Raw genomic sequence first — 19,771 nt, 5'->3', positions numbered from 1 at the left:
TTTTATTTCTTGTCAGGTTTTATCTTAAATACACTAACTGGAAATTAAATACACTAATTAGTGAGGACCGGTATTTTGCTGTGGATATGTTTAACTGCAAATAAAAAATAAAAAATTTGAAATCCTGGGTAAAAATTGTGATCATATTAAACTCTTTGAGAAAATAATAATATAAAGGAATGCATGTAGAATCCAGCTGCAATACAATGTACATTATTGACACACTATCACTCTCTTTATCTACGGCAATAATAGAATATCGATTTCAATCGAATTGAACACATTGCTCAGTTTTGAGTTTGTAGTTGACTACTAAGCGACCTAAGCGATCGATTGCTAGCCAATCAGATAGAACTCCTTTTCTTGCGTTCGGTGAAATACCACTCGCCCGTCGCTCACCAACGGAGTATTAAATTTATATTTATCGTATAGGACGTCGACACTGTGCCACAGGCTAAATGATCCATGATCCGAGGAACAGGACCGTGGAGGGAAGAGGACAACCAGACAAAAAAAGGCAACCAGCTGCTAAAAGAAACCAACAGAAGGGTCTTCTGTTTATCCAGATCCCTGGGTCGGAAACTGCCCCACATAACACACAGCAACACATCCTGAAGGATCAACAAAACAATAGACCAGTTAGAAAAAACAACCCAATACACACATATCGTCGGGTGTATCACATAGTGACGGATGTTAAACTTCGCCAGAATTTTTTTTTTTGAGTTAGACGCGATCAAAGAGTATGCCAATTTGTGATCAACCATAGCAGAACACTAACAAGTAAAATCCTCCAAAAGTTGCTGTATTTTAAAAAACTATAATCTAAAATATCTTGAAACATCTATCACATGAAGAATTGTTCGCTATTAAATCAGTAAAATGATTGCAAAGTTATACGTCTATTATTTACTTAAATCTGGCACCCTCTATTGACCATCAGTGCCCTCTTTTCCTGAACTATGGTTACTTACGTTTTTACGTTTTTTACGTGTATTACTGTTTTCCTATTTCCTGTTCATTACGAGTGGGTTTTGGAAAGAACCTTCTGTTAAATCATGCTTATTCATCTAAACTGCTCAATTACAAATTTCTAAATCCCTTTCTTCTTGTATATTGATATTTTGAATAGTGTTTATCTTTCCCTAATAGATTATGATACTAAATGAACAATCAGCTTGAGCACTTCGCACTACATCTCATGGGACAATAAAGCTATCGTCCTGATCGACTCTTCCTGAATATCAATATGCTTCAAGAGTACAGAAATGACGCAAAGACAGGACCTTACGTTTCGTTAACACGACGTTTTGTCCGAAACCATCGGACATCATCAGGTGACTGAATTAGGTCGATTGGTCACGTGAGAGACGGCGATCAATTCCTTCAGTGCCTGGTCCCACGTGTGCGAGAGTTGAAAGCGTAGTCCTCCTGTTCTGTTCAGCGACGGTCTTTCGACTCTCTCCCAGACGGTTTCGCGCACACCCTTTCAAACCAGCGTTCCTCCTTGTCCAGAATGATGACGTCTTCCGGATTAAAGCTATGTCCCGTGACTTTGTTGTGGGTGAAAACAGCCGAGTTCTGGGCTTCGTTAGAGCTAGGCCTGCGATGTTGGCCAATCCTAGCTCTAAGGGATTGTTTTCTGCAATATAAGAGTCCTTACAGTCCTTTTCCGCACATGATATACCATAAACGATGTTGCTACGTTTATCCTTTGGAGGTTTGTCTTTGACCTTGACTAATTTGCCGCGGAGGGTGTTAGTGGGCTTAAAAGATGTGTTGATGCCAAAGGTCTTCTTTAACCTCTCTGAAAGGCCAGCGACGTAAGGTATGGTAACGTGCGTTGAGTTGGTGATTTGATTCGTGTTCTGGGCACTTGCCAAGGTCTGATCTTTCTTTGTCTTAGCTTCTGGAAAGCCCAGTTTGGGCAGCCGCAGGTGCTAAGAGATTTCTGGATGTGATTGAGTTCCTTAGCTTTGGACTCCTCTTCGCTAATGAGGGTGTCCGCGCGGTATTGTAAGGTTCTTATAACCCCAAGTTTGTGAATGAGGGGGTGGTTGGAGCCAAATTGAAGGTAATGGTCCGTGTGAGTAGGCTTTCTGTAAACTGTGGAGGTTAGGCTGCCATCGGTGTTGCGGTGAACCAAACAGTCCAGAAAAGGCAACTTATTATTCTCACACTCTTCCTGCGTAAACTTAATGTTAGGATCAACGCTGTTGATGTACACCAATATATCAATATGCTTCATTTACAGAGATCGGACACTAATTCCAACCATAACAAACCATGTAAACAATGATCACCTGTTCTATATTACAGGATTAGATTAGTAAACTATGATCTATTTGCAAGTATTATTTTGCTTGAGCAGGATGTGATACTAGTAGTCTAGTTGCCGGCGTCAGGTATACATAGAATGTTTTTTAATGATGATGACATGGACGTACTGATCATTATGTATGATGCAAACTCATAGGTGTTGTGCGTTTTGCAATTTGGGAGGGATGGGGTTCAAAATGACCCCATAGGATTATATTGGGGTCAAAATTTGAAATTGCTCAAATACCCTTTCAAATATATCAAATTATTTACATAAATAAACAAATAAACAAACAAATAAACATATAAATAAATAAATAAATAAATAAATAAATAAATAAATAAATAAATAAATAAATAAGTTAATTAATTAATAAATAAACGAAAAAAAACCAAACAAACTGTAGCATAGCATTAAAATCATAAATATAACCAGTCAGATGCACTACCACTGAGCTATGACAGCATCTAGTGATGAAGGTCGAGTTTTTAGCTTATACAGTGTTTGTCTGCGATAATGCCGCCTCGTGAAATAAGTAAATATAAAATCTCAAATTTTGATTTAAATTTATTTGATAATTTTCTAACCTATATTTTCTTTAGAGAAGGGACAAATATTTCCCCTTTTATCCAATTTGACCGCTAAATAAGAATCTACTTTTTTATTACTTATTTAAATCCGCGATTTGTTCCATTAAGCAATATCAAATATTAATGTCACACATCAGATATTTAGTTGGCTTGGTGGTCTTGCACAGTGCTTTTTAACGGTGGGGGTACCGAAATCGATTCCCACCTCTGCCTGCAATTTTTTTTCAAGACTGGGAAATAATAACCTGACATTCGCCGCTATAGCCAATGCTGCCCCATAGACGTCAGTACAAAACGTAACAATGACTGTCAAATTGGAACGATTTTGTTCCACACAAATTTTGCCCCCTTGCTTTTGACCCACTTCCGAATGTCCTTGGTTGCAATATTGACGATAGTTGAATGAATGTTTAGACTTGCTGCCTCTACATTGACAGCTATGTTAATTAATTTTTGTGGGAAGCAGAACTTAGCCATTATTTTGTTCATGAGCCTGATCAATCGCCATAGCTGAGATGGGAGCATGGTCTTATGAACTACAAAATTGCCATTTTTAAATTGCCGGGCAATACTGGGATGCTAATATGCTTGAGGGCATCATATCACCTAAGTACGGTGCACCCCCACAGGACCAAACCAAACCAAAGGTAACATGTTCGTACAAAGACCTGAAATATTATAAAAAAATATAAAAATGTTGTTCCCTGGTACAATGGATAAGAAAATATAAAGCATGAACATGAATACGACCTGAAGTTTTACATCATTGTAAGTTTTAAACAAAAGGCTTAAAACATTCCACTGTGTGACCTTCTGCATATAATTTTTACACAAATTTGTTCGGTTATGCAGGTTGAAGTTTGTTTTGTCTCACGCATCATGATGGTTATTTTTCCTACAAACCAAGCACCTTTTTGTTTTCAACTTAATTTCCTGATAGGTCGGACAGAATGGCAGATATTTGGTCCATTTCCACGCAAATATATATTTGGAAATAAATGGCAGATCATAACTGCCTAAGGTTGCCTTGTTAGCCCCCCTTGGTATTTGGTCATTCTGCTCCTCATCTAGGTCATCTGTTGACCTTTCACCTTCATCCTCTACGAATTGCTTTCGCCACATTAGAAGTCCTCTATCTTCAGGTGTTCCTGTAATGATTGTTAACGATAGGGTAATGTAAGATTACACAAATTATGTTATAAATACAAGTTCTCTCTGGTTACATACACTTTATTCGTGTTCAAATGGCTATGAATATGTTGCATTAAATCCCGGCATTCAATCAACGCTCATTCTGGATACAAGCTGTATCAAAATGATTGGTACCCATTAGTTTTGATAATGGATGCGTCTCATCAAAAATCAACATAGGATCCTAATAATTTGGAGATTAATTGTATAACAAGTCATAAACTAAAACTATACATTCTGGACATTTCAATAGTATCCAATGTTGCCTTTGGAAGAAGCACACTTTCCAGCAAAACTCAAAATTGGAGACTTGCACGACGAGCACTTTGTTCTGAAGAAACTTTATTAGTCGATGAAAGTCATGAAAGTGGGGATTGACGCGATTGACATTTCTTGGTTGTATTATATTGTGACGATTGTAAAGGCCATTCCGACGTTTTCCGGGCGTTTTTCAACTGCGACAGACATTGTGTTTCGGTGCTTCTCCGTATCGAACCAGAGGATGATTTAAGCACTTCCCACCACGCCACTGTGTTGACTTGCGGTTAGCACAGCTATGTGAGTGAACATGACACCACTGCTCGCACATGACATTGCATTGACGGGCATGGTTAAATTTGAATTTGGACTGATATATTTACAATAAAAACGCATTCAAAATGCCGATTTCACATTTTATGTTACCTACAGAAGGTGTGAATTATCCTTTATGCATACATCACTTTTGTTCCGAAATCGACCAAGTAATAATGACACACACACAATTCTTAAACAACATCTTTTGCACAGAATTCAATGGGATTTGAAAAGTAAAGTGGCAGTTGAAACTCTAGTGATAACACGTTTGCAGTGCATGATGGGGCTTCCTTTAATCATCCTCTGGTATCGAACTAGATATCCCAGCCTTTAGGCAACATAATCATAGTTGTAATTTGTATAATCTCACACAACATACCTGGTATTGTGTTATCTAAACTAAATGCTATAACACCACCAACAAACATGCCGGTTGACAGCAGAACGGTTATTATTTGATTCAGTTCAGGAATGGCTATACAGATATAAAAATAAAGAGAAGTAAATCGTATAAATCATTAGAATAGAAATCACTATTGTAATTTAAATTTCAAGTTTGAACCCAATATCATTTGGAATAATAAAGACAAAGATAAAAACCGCCGGGCCTCAACAAACGGACCACTATACCCCGTGTAAGGTGACAGGTAAAAAAAACCCGCTCAAATTGAGCATCGAAGTATGGTTAAGATTAGCCCGAGCTATTTGCGCGCTTATGATTCAGTGAACCGGGAAAAATCTTGTAATTTTTAATACATTATCGATAGTTATTAGTCTCCTGTTAGAGGCCTATAGTAAGATCATTGATGTCTTGTTAAACTTTGACTAAGGAGAGAAGAATGAAAGAGAAGAAATGCCAGTTGATTTCTGCATGGAAAAATATATAATCACCCTAAATACATTCTTCAAGCAACATCTAACTGAGTTTCTTTTCTGGTAATCAGCAGATGCCCAATGTTCAGTGTGTCAGTAGATTAATCGCAACAAATTGCAGTACTTTGGACACATCTCAACTCTATTGGACTGATGGAGCAAAGCATACACTGGACTATACTTTACCAATGCTTACTATCTTGCATTGGACAGGAAGAGTTGGAACAAATTAAGATTGACGGACTCACTTGTAGATACTGCTCCTGGATGTTGTTTAACCCAATGTGGTACTACTAAACCCATGAGTGTTGAGAACCCCAGAATGAATAGATTCCTAGATGAGTTGAGATTCACGAACTGAAGATTAGATATACCAACTGCGGTAACCATACCTATAAAAGAAAATTAACAGAATCAGCAACATATATTAGAAGTTCATACGAAATGACCGACTTCAACATGTTGAAGAAAGCAACTGATTTTTTTCATGCCCAGAATTAGTGTCAATAAAAAATAAGAACATAAAGTATGGAGTGTTTGCAACATATCGAACTTTATGAACCATGAAAAACGGCTTGACACACATGAAAAACGGCTTGATGCACAACTTTCAAAGTATCACGCAATAACTACAATGGCTTATCTTGGCTAATTGTATTAAACGTCAAGTTCCCAATGGTCCTGCGCCATGAGTTAGGACCCTTTCGGTAACACATGGAAATTTTGAAAATTACAATGGCTTTCATCTTGCAACTAAGTAACATCTTACTTGATGAGGCTTCTTTTCCTGAGCTTTTGGACACCTTTTTAATGGAAATTGGTCAAGAAATGAACTGGTGCTGACCACAATACCATTTTCAGGAAGGGATGGGGGGGGTATCAAAAATATGTATTTGTAATAAAATGATGTCAATTTCTTATTGTAAAGCTTTTATTTCATTTTGGTGTCTATTTATATGTATTTGAGTCTGTTAATTCAGAAATTGTGTTTTCATGACACATGGACCTTCATGTTTCTTTAAAATTAACTTTAAAAAAAGTGAAAATGGCTTCCTAGCCACCGGTTCCCTAGCCACCACCGCTTATTGTAAAGCTTTTTATTTCATTTTGGTGTCTATTTATATGTATTTGAGTCTGTTAATTCAGAAATTGTGTTTTCATGACACATGGACCTTCATGTTTCTTTAAAATTAACTTTAAAAAAAGTGAAAATGGCTTCCTAGCCACCGGCTCCCTAGCCACCACCGCAATCACCAATTCATTAATTAATTAATCATAATTAAAGCTGAAACAATATGAACCAATTTTATTTATTGCTATGGAAAGAGTATAGATTACTCTTTAAACTGATACCAAATTTATTATTGTATGACAAATATTATGGAAAATATGACATGATAAACATCACTTAAAGTGGAAAAGTGTTACTCCACCGCCAAATTGGGTATCCCAACTCATAGCGCAGGACCCAATGAGAGTTTCTGTGAGATATTTATTATCTTAATTGTTATAAAAGTTTACCAAATGTACAGCACAGCACACCACCCACAACTGGTATAGGAATTGTAGTAAAAACAGCGGAAAACTTTGTAAATAACCCAAGCAGAACCATTGTTAACCCTGCAGCTTGTACGACAACCCGACTGCCGACCTGAAGAACAAAAAAATCACGTAGAGTATCTAAATAACATTGAATCATACATGTATCCTTTTCCACGTGGTATGAATTCGCAAAGAGAAAGTCCACGGAAGAAGGTAAAATAAAAAGAAATTTAGATACCGGAGAATTCCGTCTACAAGCATATACCGTAAGCCTCGAAATGAGGTGTTTAGGGCGGCAGAGACGAAAGGCAGACACCCTCTACAAAAATATCATTTGGTGTTTGAACACATATATTATTGATACATGCGGCTGTACAAACATGTATTATTTGCAAGACCAATCTATTGTGATGTTTTAGTGGAGGATATCTGTTGTGATGTTTTTGTGGAGGTATCTGCCTTTCCACTCCTTCGTCAGAACAACCCTCATTTAGAAGCATGCTTGTAGATGGAACTCTACGGTATAAGCACGAACACAACACAGACGTTATTAATTAAAGCCATATTATAACATTTCTGTAAATACAGATTAGTATTTATTTTCCATAAAATGTTAGCTTTTACTGTCAGATATGTTCCATTTTAATTTTGAGCCGAACAAGTGCGGTAAAACATAGAAAATTGGAATTTACTACTAGCGTCAATGCATGTTACTCCCGCGGTAGACTATGCCATAGTCGATTTTTGATAAATAAAAATATTATTAATCATGATGAACTCGAAATTATACTGATATTTAGTAGGCCTACATCAAAATACTAGTATAAAATGGTTATGAAAAAGTTTAGGCTATATAATTATATTTGTGACAGTAAAAGTAAAGTATAGGCCCTACGGAGGCTTATATTATTGAATGCAACATATCATAATGGCATAATTATAATGACACTTCAATACTGAACAATTCTAATTTCTGCCAGTTTATTAAGCTAACAAACAGAGGGCGTACGGTGACTGAAAAGATCAGTTGTGAAAATCTATCAATTGTGCACTCATTAATTAAATCAGAGTTTTAAGCTTAAATGTAATAGCCAGAGTAGTGCACAATTGGCAAGTGGACTACGGAGAAGTCTACTCCCGCGGTTGTAATACGGTACGATCCTCTGGGGTGTGTGTGTATGTGTATCCTGCACGCCGTGCACGTACTGTGCATACGTGTTCGACTAATATTTCCAGCGTAATAATAAAACGATGGTTCCTGCGTTGTTTATTCATAATCTCGGATTTTGACAAAACTACAGCACTTAAAGTCTTGATTTTTGCAGAGTATCTTTATTGACTAAAGTACACTACAATCGTGTAAAAACCAGAATTAAAACAAATTTGAGGGCGTTCTCCTCAGCAAATATTATAATATGGCTTTATTTAAACAACTTGGTTGGTAAGTCAATTAGAGCATGTAGAGGAAATGAGACGACAGTAATATAAAAGAAGATGATGATATTACTGACGAAAGCAACAACCACAATGAAGATGACAATTACGAAGCCAAATGAAGTAATGAAGTAGGTTGTACACTATCCAAAATGTATGGAGGATGGAGGATTCATTTACATGATTCATGGTATATGTGGAACCGGGAAAGAGAGCTGTCTGATTGATGTTAATGCAAATTTGGAAATTGGAAAAATATTTAAATATTTTGTTCAAAATAATATACCTTAGTAATACCAATAGCACCAATGTTTTCGCTAAATGAAGTACTCCCTGATGACGTTCCAAAGGCTCCACAAAGGATACATCCTATTCCCTCTATTCCTATTCCTCTATTCACAGCATGTTGAGGAGGAGGAGGAGCACCACATAAACGTGCGCATGCGTAGTAATCACCAACAGATTCTACCATAGATGCAAATACCCCTGCCATAATGCCAAATACGTTACCTACTGAAACGGTAGGACGACCCCACTGACCTATTGTTATTTGAAGTAAAGTGACGAAATATGCCTGTTAACTTAACACAAGACAAGAAGAAAGTCCACACTACCTTAACGGGTTATAATTTTTATGCGATTGATTAAATGCAGTAAATTTGGTAGTAAAGTATGGTTGAAATCTTCCAGATTTTACCGATATGACGAAAATTGCTGCAATTTGAAAAGGTGTCTGTACTTCTACTGAGTATAAAAACGATACGTTTTAATGGTAACGTTCTACACGTGAGTGGACCGTTACCGATCGGCGACACACACTGCTCGATCGCTCGCTTCAGGGAGTGCAACATTCGAAATAGTAATCTGTTTGAATTTGCAACTTTTCAAATCGCACCATAATTGTGGCAAAATCTGTGAATTTGCCATATTGGTTTCTGTCTACTTTTGTTGTCCATTGATTTTAAAGTGAATAACATTTGGTTCGTAAGGATTGATTAGTCTCCTGTCAAAGTAACAAATTGATAAATAACAAATTACCAATTAACGCCAAAAATGCGAATTTTATAACAGTTTGCCAAAAGTAACGCACTCCAGCATGTCCAGCAAGGGCAAGCTTGCATTAAAAGACGTGACTCATTTATCATGATGGTGAAAGACTTTGACTTATTATAAGGGGCTATTTACCAGGATAAGGCACAGCAAACCAAGGAGCTTCTCGTAACACATGAGCATTTCTATCTGTCCGTGCTGCAGAACCATATTGATTAGGATCATTCGGGAAAACATCGGCAGCGGTTAAGATTAAACTTATTAACCATGCTGTCATGATGGCAAGGATAATCTGCAACATGAAAATATATAGTATACAAATATTGAATGTTTAGTAGTACAATGGTAAGAATATTTTCATGAGGTAAAATATGGATGTACGCGATAAAGGACACCGCATAGATGCGAGTGCGAAACAGCCTCCTCAACGCGTTGACGTCACTGCCACATCAGGCCTGGTGAAAAATGATAACCCGTCAAGGGCGGGAATTGGGCAATTCGACGAGAGCGGTATCGAGAATTCACCAGTATGCGCTTTAATGTGCTGACGAGTATGGATGTATGAGCAATTTGTTTTTGGTTTATATTTCTGAGTATTTGGAACGGAAAGTAAAATACTAATAAAACACTCTGTAGGCCTATAATTTTCTTACATATTACAACTTATACATAGGTTACTTACAACTCATCAAGACTACTTTATAACACATGATACCATAGAATAAAATGATACATCGACTAGAACACTTACCGGAAATAGTTTAAATATTGGAAACTTTATCTTATGAAATTTCTTCTGCGAATAGCCAATACATGGAATCGACACATTGGACAAATATTGTGAAAATAGTATGATTAGTCCAATTGTTCTGAAAAAAGAAATATTGTATTATATAATTGTTAAACCCAACTGTAAATGTTGTTATGGTGAGAGGATGGCTGGACCCAGATATTTACAGTTTTAGAACTGCAGTACATTTCTTAATATATAATGAGTCAAGGAAGCCCATTTATATAAGGTCTTTTGGTCGTTTTCCCCTTCATAAGAAATATCATGCACATGGGCAGAAATAATATCCTTCATATCAAGCATTGATCAACCTATTCCATTCTTTTTGTGTGTCAGCTTTATAAGGTTCATTATTTGAGTGCTAGCCCCGCTTGGTCATTCTCCCCTCCAACCCGTCCTAATGTATAATATCAGCTAATATCGATATATCGATCATGGTTAACGATATTGCCACTTTACATTTGTCCATTTGACATAAAAATGTCTCATTTTTTGAAGTTACGTAGATCTCGCTTACTTTATAGTTCTTCTTCCAACAAGTGTACCAAGTTACCAAAAATAACGTGTAGTTTATTGGAAGGTTGAATATCAAGTTAAGCAATATGTAAAACTATTTCCATGGGTAAACCAACGTTCCGTTTTTTGATTCTGGAAATTTAGCATGGACTTGATAATGTTAAAAGATAAAAAAAATCTTCTTACAGAACAGCTATTCCCCAATGAAGTCCGGACTCATAAGCAGCAGCCTCAAAGAGAGATAAGCCAATCAGCGCTGTTATTGGTGCAATGGATAGGGGCCCAATGAAGCGAAGAATATATCCCATGATGCCTGTAAAACCAACAACGACCTGGACAATAGACGCTATCATGAGTGCCCCTTGGATCTGAAAAAAAAAGCCACCGTTGCAATATTATGAACAGCGGAAATCATATGTACCCACAATCCTTCTCTCACACCCCAAGCGAGAGTGCACCCCACAGGCAGAAAATGAGTCCCTGTTTTATTTTTACCTCACGAATTCGTATCTCGTACTCTTTTGGTGAAGATATGTTTGAAGTCATAGTTTCTGCAGAATACAATTCAGTCGTTGTTTCCAAACTCAGTGTTTCTGGAGAGAACAATGTAATATAATGATAAAATGGACGCACCATTAGATTTCCATGTATTGGCTGAAAGGTTTTTTTAAAAATATAATCACCCACTAGATGAGGAGAAAAAGTTTTGCCCACTATCACCACAAAATCTACCCACATAACTTTGAATAAAAAAATATATGCGAGTTGAAAAGGAAAAAAATGTGACATGACTATACAAGAAAAGAATAATAAAGTATAACATTTTCATTGAATAGATTCATCAGGTTTGTTCAGTAAATAAACATTTTGGATTTTTTGTTTGACAAAACCAAGTGAATACTCACTACAATATTTCGTCCTACTCGTCGGAGGACTTACCCTCATAAGCAGGGTAATCCAGTAAGACCCATAGTAGATTACACCGACTCTCTTGGTTACCAAACATCCAAAGCGCTAGCCGACTTACTCAATCCGCTCATCGGAAACACTGAGCACCATGTTAAAAATTCCAAAGACCTGGCAGAAGAGCTCAGTGGAGTTTTCATTGAAGAACATGAAATTTTTAACTCACACGATGTAGTGTCGCTTTTTACAAATACACCTATCAAAGAAGCCCTCGGCATTGTTAAACAAAGACTGATTGAAGATAAAGATCTAAAGAAGCGCACAAAACTTGAAGTCGACGACATAATCGAGCTGCTTGAATTCATATTAACAACAACCTACTTTGAATTTCGGGGCACCATTTATAGGCAACGCTTTGGTGCCGCGATGGGCAGCCCAGTTAGCCCCATCATAGCCAACTTTTTCATGGAATTCCTAGAGCAGCAGGCCATCGCGACTGCCCCATTAGAGTTTAAGCCACGGTATTGGCGGCGCTATGTCGACGACGTGCTAGAGATAGTAAAAGAAGGACAAGTGCAAAACTTAACCGACCATCTGAACACCATAGATGAAACTGAGAGCATAAAATTTACTTTTGAAGAAGAGAAAATGGCCAAATCCCATTTTTAGATACACTCATTGTTAGGAAACCAGACGGATCAGTTAAGCTATTAGTGTACCGCAAACCAACGCACACTGATCAGTACCTTAATTTCAAATCAGAACATCCTCTCCACCAAAAAATGGGTGTGATCAGAACGTTATTCGACCGCATGAACTCTGTAGTAACAGAAACGGAAGACAGAACCCAAGAAGAAGAGCGTGTACGTGCAGCCTTAAAACTTGTGGCTACCCAGATTGGGCGATGGACAGAGTCAAAAACCAAATGCATAATAAAAACAAAGATGCTGAAAAATCAAGATCAAAGAAAAGTAAGACCACTGAGGAAAAGAGCAAGGGTATGGTGGTCATCCCGTACGTCAGCGGCCTTTCGGAGCGTATCCAAAGAGTCCTCAAGAAACATAAAGTTGACACGGCTATGAAACCCCACCGCACCCTCAAGCAAATTTTAGTCCATCCAAAAGACAAACGGGAGAAAGCAAAAACCGGTAACTGCATATATGAAATTGGTTGCAAGAATTGTGACCTCAGTTATGTAGGAGAAACTTCACGCATGTTAGGTACCAGGTTAGCTGAACACCAGGCAGAAGTCAAAAGGCGAGTGAGAAAAAGTACACCCGCTCTGAACGAAAGACATCCGAAATGGAACAAACAAAATCAGCAATTTCAGATCACGTTGCACGGGCAAACCATGTTATAGACTGGGAAGAATCTAAGATCCTTGGACGGGAACACGATAGGTCTAGAGAAGTGCGGGAAGCAATGGAAATAAGGAGACGGGGCACCAAGACCCTAAACAGAGAGGAGGGCACATACCTCTTAAGTCACGTCTATGATCCACTACTGAAGTCTGCAAAAGAGACTAAGGAAAACCGGAAATCACTCAAACTTGTTTGCCGGGAAAGTGGATCAGATGACCATATCAGTCATACCTGATGAAGTCCTCCGACGAGTAGGACGAAATATTGTAGTGAGTATTCACTTGGTTTTGTCAAACAAAAAATCCAAAATGTTTATAACATTTTCAGATATGAAAATCATTCAAACATTTTTTTATCAATAACCTTCCAATAATTATTGCAATTGTTTATACGGTTCTGCTGTTTCCAAGATAATTTGCAATTGCATTAATTAAAGTGAATTGTTTGCTTCGTTTCGTTACAACGTGAAAGGAATAAGGGTAGCAAGTAGGATCATGAGCATGCAATAATGATTCTTTCTTACCGTTAGCACCAGTTGCTTTGGGACACTCTCCTCGGATATTACTGATAGCAAAGATTGGCACAACAAAGGAAAAGGCACCACCTTGAATAATAGGAAGCCTGTGAAATGCACAAACATTTGTACTTATTAATAACCGTGTGTTTTGTATAAGCATGTGAGCAGGGTGGTTGGTCCAGCAAAAGTATGTATTTGCACTTTTGGGGCAATGGGCAAATATGAGGTTAATTTGGTCAGAAACCCATATTCAGGCACACCCCCTCAGAAGTCAGGAACTGTTGCACACCACTCCACGCCATACATAAATTCTCCCAGTCACATTTCCCAAATATGAAATTTAAAAAAAAAGTAAAATTTTAATTTGCTTCTTTTAAAGTTTGGCAGAGACGGGGTCCACGGCGCACCGCTTAGTACTCTATGAGCCTAGTGCCTTAGACCACTCGGCCACTTGTCTTGTTGTTATCCATTTGAAACTTATTAAAACATATAATCGCAACTTCAACATAGGACTACCACGTGACAAGCAAAGGCAGAAAACGTATTATATTTTGGAATTTTATCTGCTTAAAACATTAATGTGTATTATAATAGAGCTACCATTATTTATATTGTTGAATTCTTTACAATTAATACGAGCGTCCTATGATACATACACGATACATAAAATCGATTTTGATTTCGGCCACGTGCTCCTGGCGGAAGTTGTATTACGAAATGCATCCGAACTCCATTTTGAAGTGAATACTTTTGACAAGGCATTGGATTGTTCCAGTTTGCATCCAGAATCCACATTAGACCCCTAATTTTATTTACGAAATCAAAAGATTAGATTATCATAACAACAATACGGTAATCTTTGTGGGGTCTAATGTCAAAATTACATTAAAAAATTACCCTTTTTACAGAATTTATTTTCAGTTAATTCCCAAAAAAAGGTGTATATAAGATTGAAATAAATTCTCTACCTTCTATACTAGATCAATTGTTGTTATCAAAAATTGTTATGATAGATATACAGTTAATATTCATATATTCCATTACCTATCTGATGGTACAGTTTTTACACGGAAAATATTTATTTGAAAAACCTGCCACTCAGCCTTTTCCGGAAAGGTCACAGGGCTGCCGTGACCTGTGCACTAATTACAATTAAAATTTTTCTTATTCTAACAGCAAACGTTTCTAAAATGCAGTATGGCGAAATGTGGTGTAGAACTGTTGCAAAATGAAGACCTAATTGAAGCCATTTGGAGGACCATTTTGACACTATTATTGTGAAAAAAATTGAGTTTGAAAGAGCGGAAAATTTGTGAAATGATCATGACGGCTCATTTCCCATTCATGAACAAGTTTTCAATATTATTAAATTCAATTGTTTGCACGACGCAGGGGGGGGGGGTGTCTGACGGGGGTGTGCCCCCTGAGAAGTTGGAAAATTGTGCAAAATGAAGGTCCAATTGAAGCCATTTGGTGGACGATTTTGACACTATTATTGTGCAAAATTTTAGTTAGATAAAGTTCGGAAATGTGTGATACAAAGGCACAATCGAAGTCATTTGTGGACCATTATTCACTATTACTCTAGGCCTAATCATTAAGTCATTACTTAAAACAATATAGGCCTAAAGTGTACGGGTGCCCAAAACAAAAGCGAAAACGGCCAGTTGTTTACGCATACGTAGGGGTATCTGAGGGGGAAATTTTGCAAAATGATGCTCCACCTGAAGCCATTTGGTGCATCATTTATATCATTGCTTTAAACAAAAAATGCTGTAGCCCGAACTCAATTAGGCCTTCGATCGACCCGACTGTGCAGTTTTTTAGGCACGGGCCTACTCAATTACGCGCAATTTAACCTTTCTCTTCTCTTTTTCTCGCTTTTCTCTTCTCTTTTTCTCCTTCTCTCCTTTCCCCTTTTTAAAGTGTATGTAGCTGGGAGGAAAAGCCGACGATCAATTGAAAATTTTTACCTTTTTACCTTTCATATTGAAGATATGGATTTTTTCCTAAAAAGACCTAATTTTTTTTTTTTTTTTTTGGGGGGGGGAAATCCATATCTTCAATACGAAAGGTTAAAAGTTTCAATTGATCGTCGACTTTTCATCCCAAATACATACACTAAGTACATATCATCAGATTTATAAAGTTTACTTTGAATACTGTTGAATATCAAAAATAGCAATTTTTAATCATTTGCCATAAAATGTGTATTACGATTTCGGTTGAAATCATATTCTTTTCGGGACAGATTTAGGAAAACTAAATAGTGCTCTAAATCAAATTCTCATTTTAACTAAGTTTTATACAGAAAAAGATGCCAAAATTCAACCCTTTCTTTTATCCCTCTTCAGAAGGAAATAGAATATTATCATAAATTGGAAAGGTTCATTCTTTTAAAAGATTCAAAATACCAATTTTTTCAAAATAAATGGCAGGTTTGGAAGGGACTTTTCAACTAAACATTTTGTTCTTATTGTAAAAGCTAGACAATTCAAATGCTATATAACTATGTATGTGGGTGTGTGTGTGTGCTGGTACTGTTTATGTATTGTTTAATATTTAAAAAAAACACATGGTGTATAAAAATCAAATTTATCTGAGTAAACTATGATTGTAAAATGTACACTGGAAAAAAATAAATAATAATAGTAATAATAATAGTAATAAAAGAATGTGTATTACATTGCGAATGTCAAAAAATCCAAATTATTTGATATCAGAAGGACATTCTTCGTATTCAGAATGCAATTCGATATGTCTGATGTGCTCTAATGCCCCACAATAAATACTGTCCAAACGCTCATACCCCATCCCTTAAGATCATGCTTATAGAATTATACTAAATTAGACGGAAAAACAAAGAGCGAATAAAAAACAACGAAAGTTACGTTTACCTGACGCCAAATGTAGTTTGCAGCAATGTAACCAGGCCATACACAAAGAAAGATGTTGCTAGAAGCCGACTTATCGCCACTGGGTTTTCCTCCATGCATAAGTTTTGGGCAACAAGAAGTGACAGGGATATCACTCCGCCGAACATAGTTAGAAAATGCTGTATTAAAATAAGGGAACAATCCCGGTATCGGTAATATTCGTATGACCCTTGTATATTTATCATACTTGATAACGATGATTGCAGAAATTGCAAAATTCTAACAAAATTAAAGTAACCAGGCAACCACACTCTTAAAATTAACTCCTCACAAATGAATAGATAAAAATTGAAATTTGACGAGTATGACAATGCTGAGGTGGACATAACAGAATATCGTCAAATATTTGAATGAAAATGAATCGGATAACATGGAAAAAGACAAGCGGCTAGGGGACGCAGGGGTAACCTTTTCAATCAATGGATTTTTACCAAATTTTGAATTAAACAAATTACTAATGGCAATCTTAATGATGTATCCTTCACTTTTAAGAATTTTATTTACAATTTTATTTTGTTACACTAACTCTGGGATCACTGAATGGGCCTTTAAAGTTGAGTTTGCTGTAAGCCTACATAGGTAGCCCAATACTTTTCCAATAATATTCCTTCAAGTTAATTTTAGTTTGGTAAATGTACTGCACTAACTTAATTGCGAATTTAGAGAAAACTTACAATGCATTGTTGGACCTTTTAAAACCAGTGTGATTTCTATTGTGTGCTGGCCGTGAGGTCATGGCCTCTATAATAACATTGACCTGATCAACTATAAGTAAAAATCCCGGGGTATTGTACCCTCCTATTCTCAATCATGCTCTACCTGCAGGTATGTAGTGTCTAGTACTTCTATGTTTGGCCTTAGATTGCATTCACTATGGACCACAATGGCCTCATCTCAATGGCATAGTTCAATAACCTCAATCAAACAATCATAGTACAAAATTTGACCTCAAGTTGCAGAGTATGAGTATTTGTACCCAAATTTTCAAAGGTCATTCAATGAATGTACAAATGTATTGGAGATGAAGAACTATGCCCTGATAGATGAGCATGTTGTGGATCATAGTGATAATAGTGTTGGGTACAAAATCTAACATAAGACATTTGGGAAGACGGTTGGGAACTTTGGCATCAGAAGTGACCCATTTATGGCAAAGAACACGATACACAGATGGCAAAAGCTGATAAGCCCATTGAAGCCATCTGGGAAAAGGCAGCCCAATGAATAATGTGCTCGCATGTCATAATTCACAAAATCGATGATCGCTGTCCTTCCTCTATTAATATATATGTATTTGTGCAGTGCAACCCTGAGTGCAACCTTTGATTTAACAGAGTCTTCATGTAAAAATGTTACCTGCATCCCAAGTAAAACGGTGAGCTGGAAAGGGGGTACTTCATCTATGGAATACAACACACCGGCGTCTTGTCTCGCTGCACTAACTTGTTTCAAGTTCTTGCTTATATCCAAACTAATTGCATCTTCTTCGTCTTCATCATCGCGGATAAGATCGTTGGCAATGCTTGGCACCTTCTTGTACTCTGCACTTCCGTTGTTTTCAGTGGTGTCAGCCATTATCTGTGATATCATGATATCTAACTGAGAGAAAGAATCAAATGAGTATGATATAAGTTCACAACAGCCAGCATATCAATTCAATGCAAATACAAGGCATCTACTATCCAGGTCAGTTGAAGTACGAGCTGCGAAATATAAAGGGACTCACCATTAAATGTCAAGGGGGGCTGGGTAGTTTGGGTCGTGACAGCTGGTTTTTTGCTCCTCGGTGAAGCATATTTTCTTTTCAGTACTTCGGTTTTTTAATCGTAAAGTTATCCGAAAATTTCAACAATGTGTTTTAGATTTGTGAAACAAATTTTGTCCATATTTTTATATACCATTTTAACGCTTGTAGCACCCATTAATTCCACGTGCCGCGAAAGACCTTATTATTTTTGTGTTAAATGAGTTCATAATTCATATGGTGAGTTTTTTGCGCGAGGAAATTTTTCAAAGGATATCCATGTCCATTACTTACTTTTATAACAAAAGATTTTCCACGTAAAACCCCAATACGCACCCACAATGTGGGCCCCACATTGGGTAGTAGACTTTGGTGAAAATCTGAAGTAGATAGAATCATAGACTATTGAAGGTCTATGATTGAATCAAGACGTTTTCGCTCATAGAATAACGTGAAGTGCGCGCAAAATACTTATTAAATATGATGAAAAATGGAACACATTTTTGGAGTAAATTTGCAATTTACGTAAAAGCTACACTTATCAAATAGGCCTATGAGATTAATATTCTTTTCACCCTTGACAACAAATCTTTTTTTTTCTGGTTCGAGGCAGAGCAAATTTGTTTTTGGTCTGAGGTGGAGCAATTTTTTTGCTCATGTGATGCATACGGCGAGATATTTTTTTTTCTTCAAAAATCTACCCAGCCTCCCTTGATATCTAATAAATGGTGCGTCCCTAATGAAACGTGCACGGGGAAACGTGAAAAGTACGGGACAATAATAGAATTGCCCATGCCCTAAGCGCTGTTGTAGCGAAGTATGGGGTTAACCTGTTAACAAGTGATGACAGCTGAACTTTTTTTATTTTCTTTCCCTAATACACCCTAAAATGGTATAGGAAAACATTAGGAACACATTCAAATATGCAAAATAGTGTTGAGCATTGACCTTTTTTACCATGGTTTAATGAAGCATCCTGGTTAATATGGCAATATTATAGTATTTACCTAGCTGGGGGGTACATCCCGGTTTTTTTTGCGTGTGTTACGTTTTCTGCTTCCTCCTCCTTTTCTGCCCTTTCCTGTCAACATTACTCTAGCTCAGGCAAGCTTTGACTCAATTTGGCCGTACTTGGTCACAATAGGTATTGATCATGGCAGTACATGGCATATGACCCTGAGGGGGGAGGTGCGGGTCACAGAGGGGTCACGGAGGTCGAAGATGTGTCTTTTGCGGGAAATGCTTCATCCTGCAAGTAATATTATGTACATAAGGGGTGGTGCAATAATTATGTGTACCCCTAGGGGGGTGAATTCTCAAAATGGTCTGCCAAAAAACCATTGCCCCCCCTTTGACGTGCCAAAAAATCTTTGCCCCCCCCCTTACACATGCAAGATTTTTGGGAACCTGAATTTAAAACATTGT

General features: G+C 37.1%; 1 protein-coding gene across 1 annotated transcript; it reads right to left on the bottom strand.

Moving 5' to 3' along the window:
* Positions 1–3,120: 3,120 nt before the first annotated feature.
* Positions 3,121–18,186, bottom strand: LOC140147693 (solute carrier family 23 member 1-like). Its single transcript, XM_072169460.1, has 12 exons — positions 17,959–18,186; positions 16,564–16,721; positions 13,673–13,770; positions 11,378–11,475; positions 11,069–11,250; positions 10,328–10,445; positions 9,712–9,868; positions 8,813–9,066; positions 7,072–7,201; positions 5,799–5,942; positions 5,057–5,152; positions 3,121–4,058 (listed from the first exon to the last, which is right to left on the bottom strand). Exons 1-12 carry the CDS (start codon positions 18,175–18,177, stop codon positions 3,781–3,783), a joined length of 1,932 nt encoding a protein of 643 aa, XP_072025561.1. The 5' UTR covers positions 18,178–18,186; the 3' UTR covers positions 3,121–3,780.
* Positions 18,187–19,771: the final 1,585 nt, after the last annotated feature.

Source organism: Amphiura filiformis, chromosome 3 (genome assembly GCF_039555335.1).
Source record: "Amphiura filiformis chromosome 3, Afil_fr2py, whole genome shotgun sequence".
In the NCBI taxonomy this organism is placed as follows: domain Eukaryota; kingdom Metazoa; phylum Echinodermata; class Ophiuroidea; order Amphilepidida; family Amphiuridae; genus Amphiura; species Amphiura filiformis.
Note: the sequence above shows the minus strand (reverse complement) of the source record. Positions and strands in the feature narration are given on the sequence as shown.

What these genes read in the sequence shown, in the direction of transcription:
- LOC140147693 (XM_072169460.1), bottom strand. Translation starts at nt 18,177, where the DNA reads ATGGCTGACACCACTGAAAACAACGGAAGTGCAGAGTACAAGAAGGTG. An exon ending in CCGTTTTACTTGGGATGCAG is followed by an intron (nt 16,722 to 17,958) that starts GTAACATTTTTA and finishes ATTTTAATACAG; the next exon opens with CATTTTCTAACTATGTTCGG. An exon ending in TGTGCTGTGCTGTACATTTG is followed by an intron (nt 5,943 to 7,071) that starts GTAAACTTTTAT and finishes TTTCTTTTATAG; the next exon opens with GTATGGTTACCGCAGTTGGT.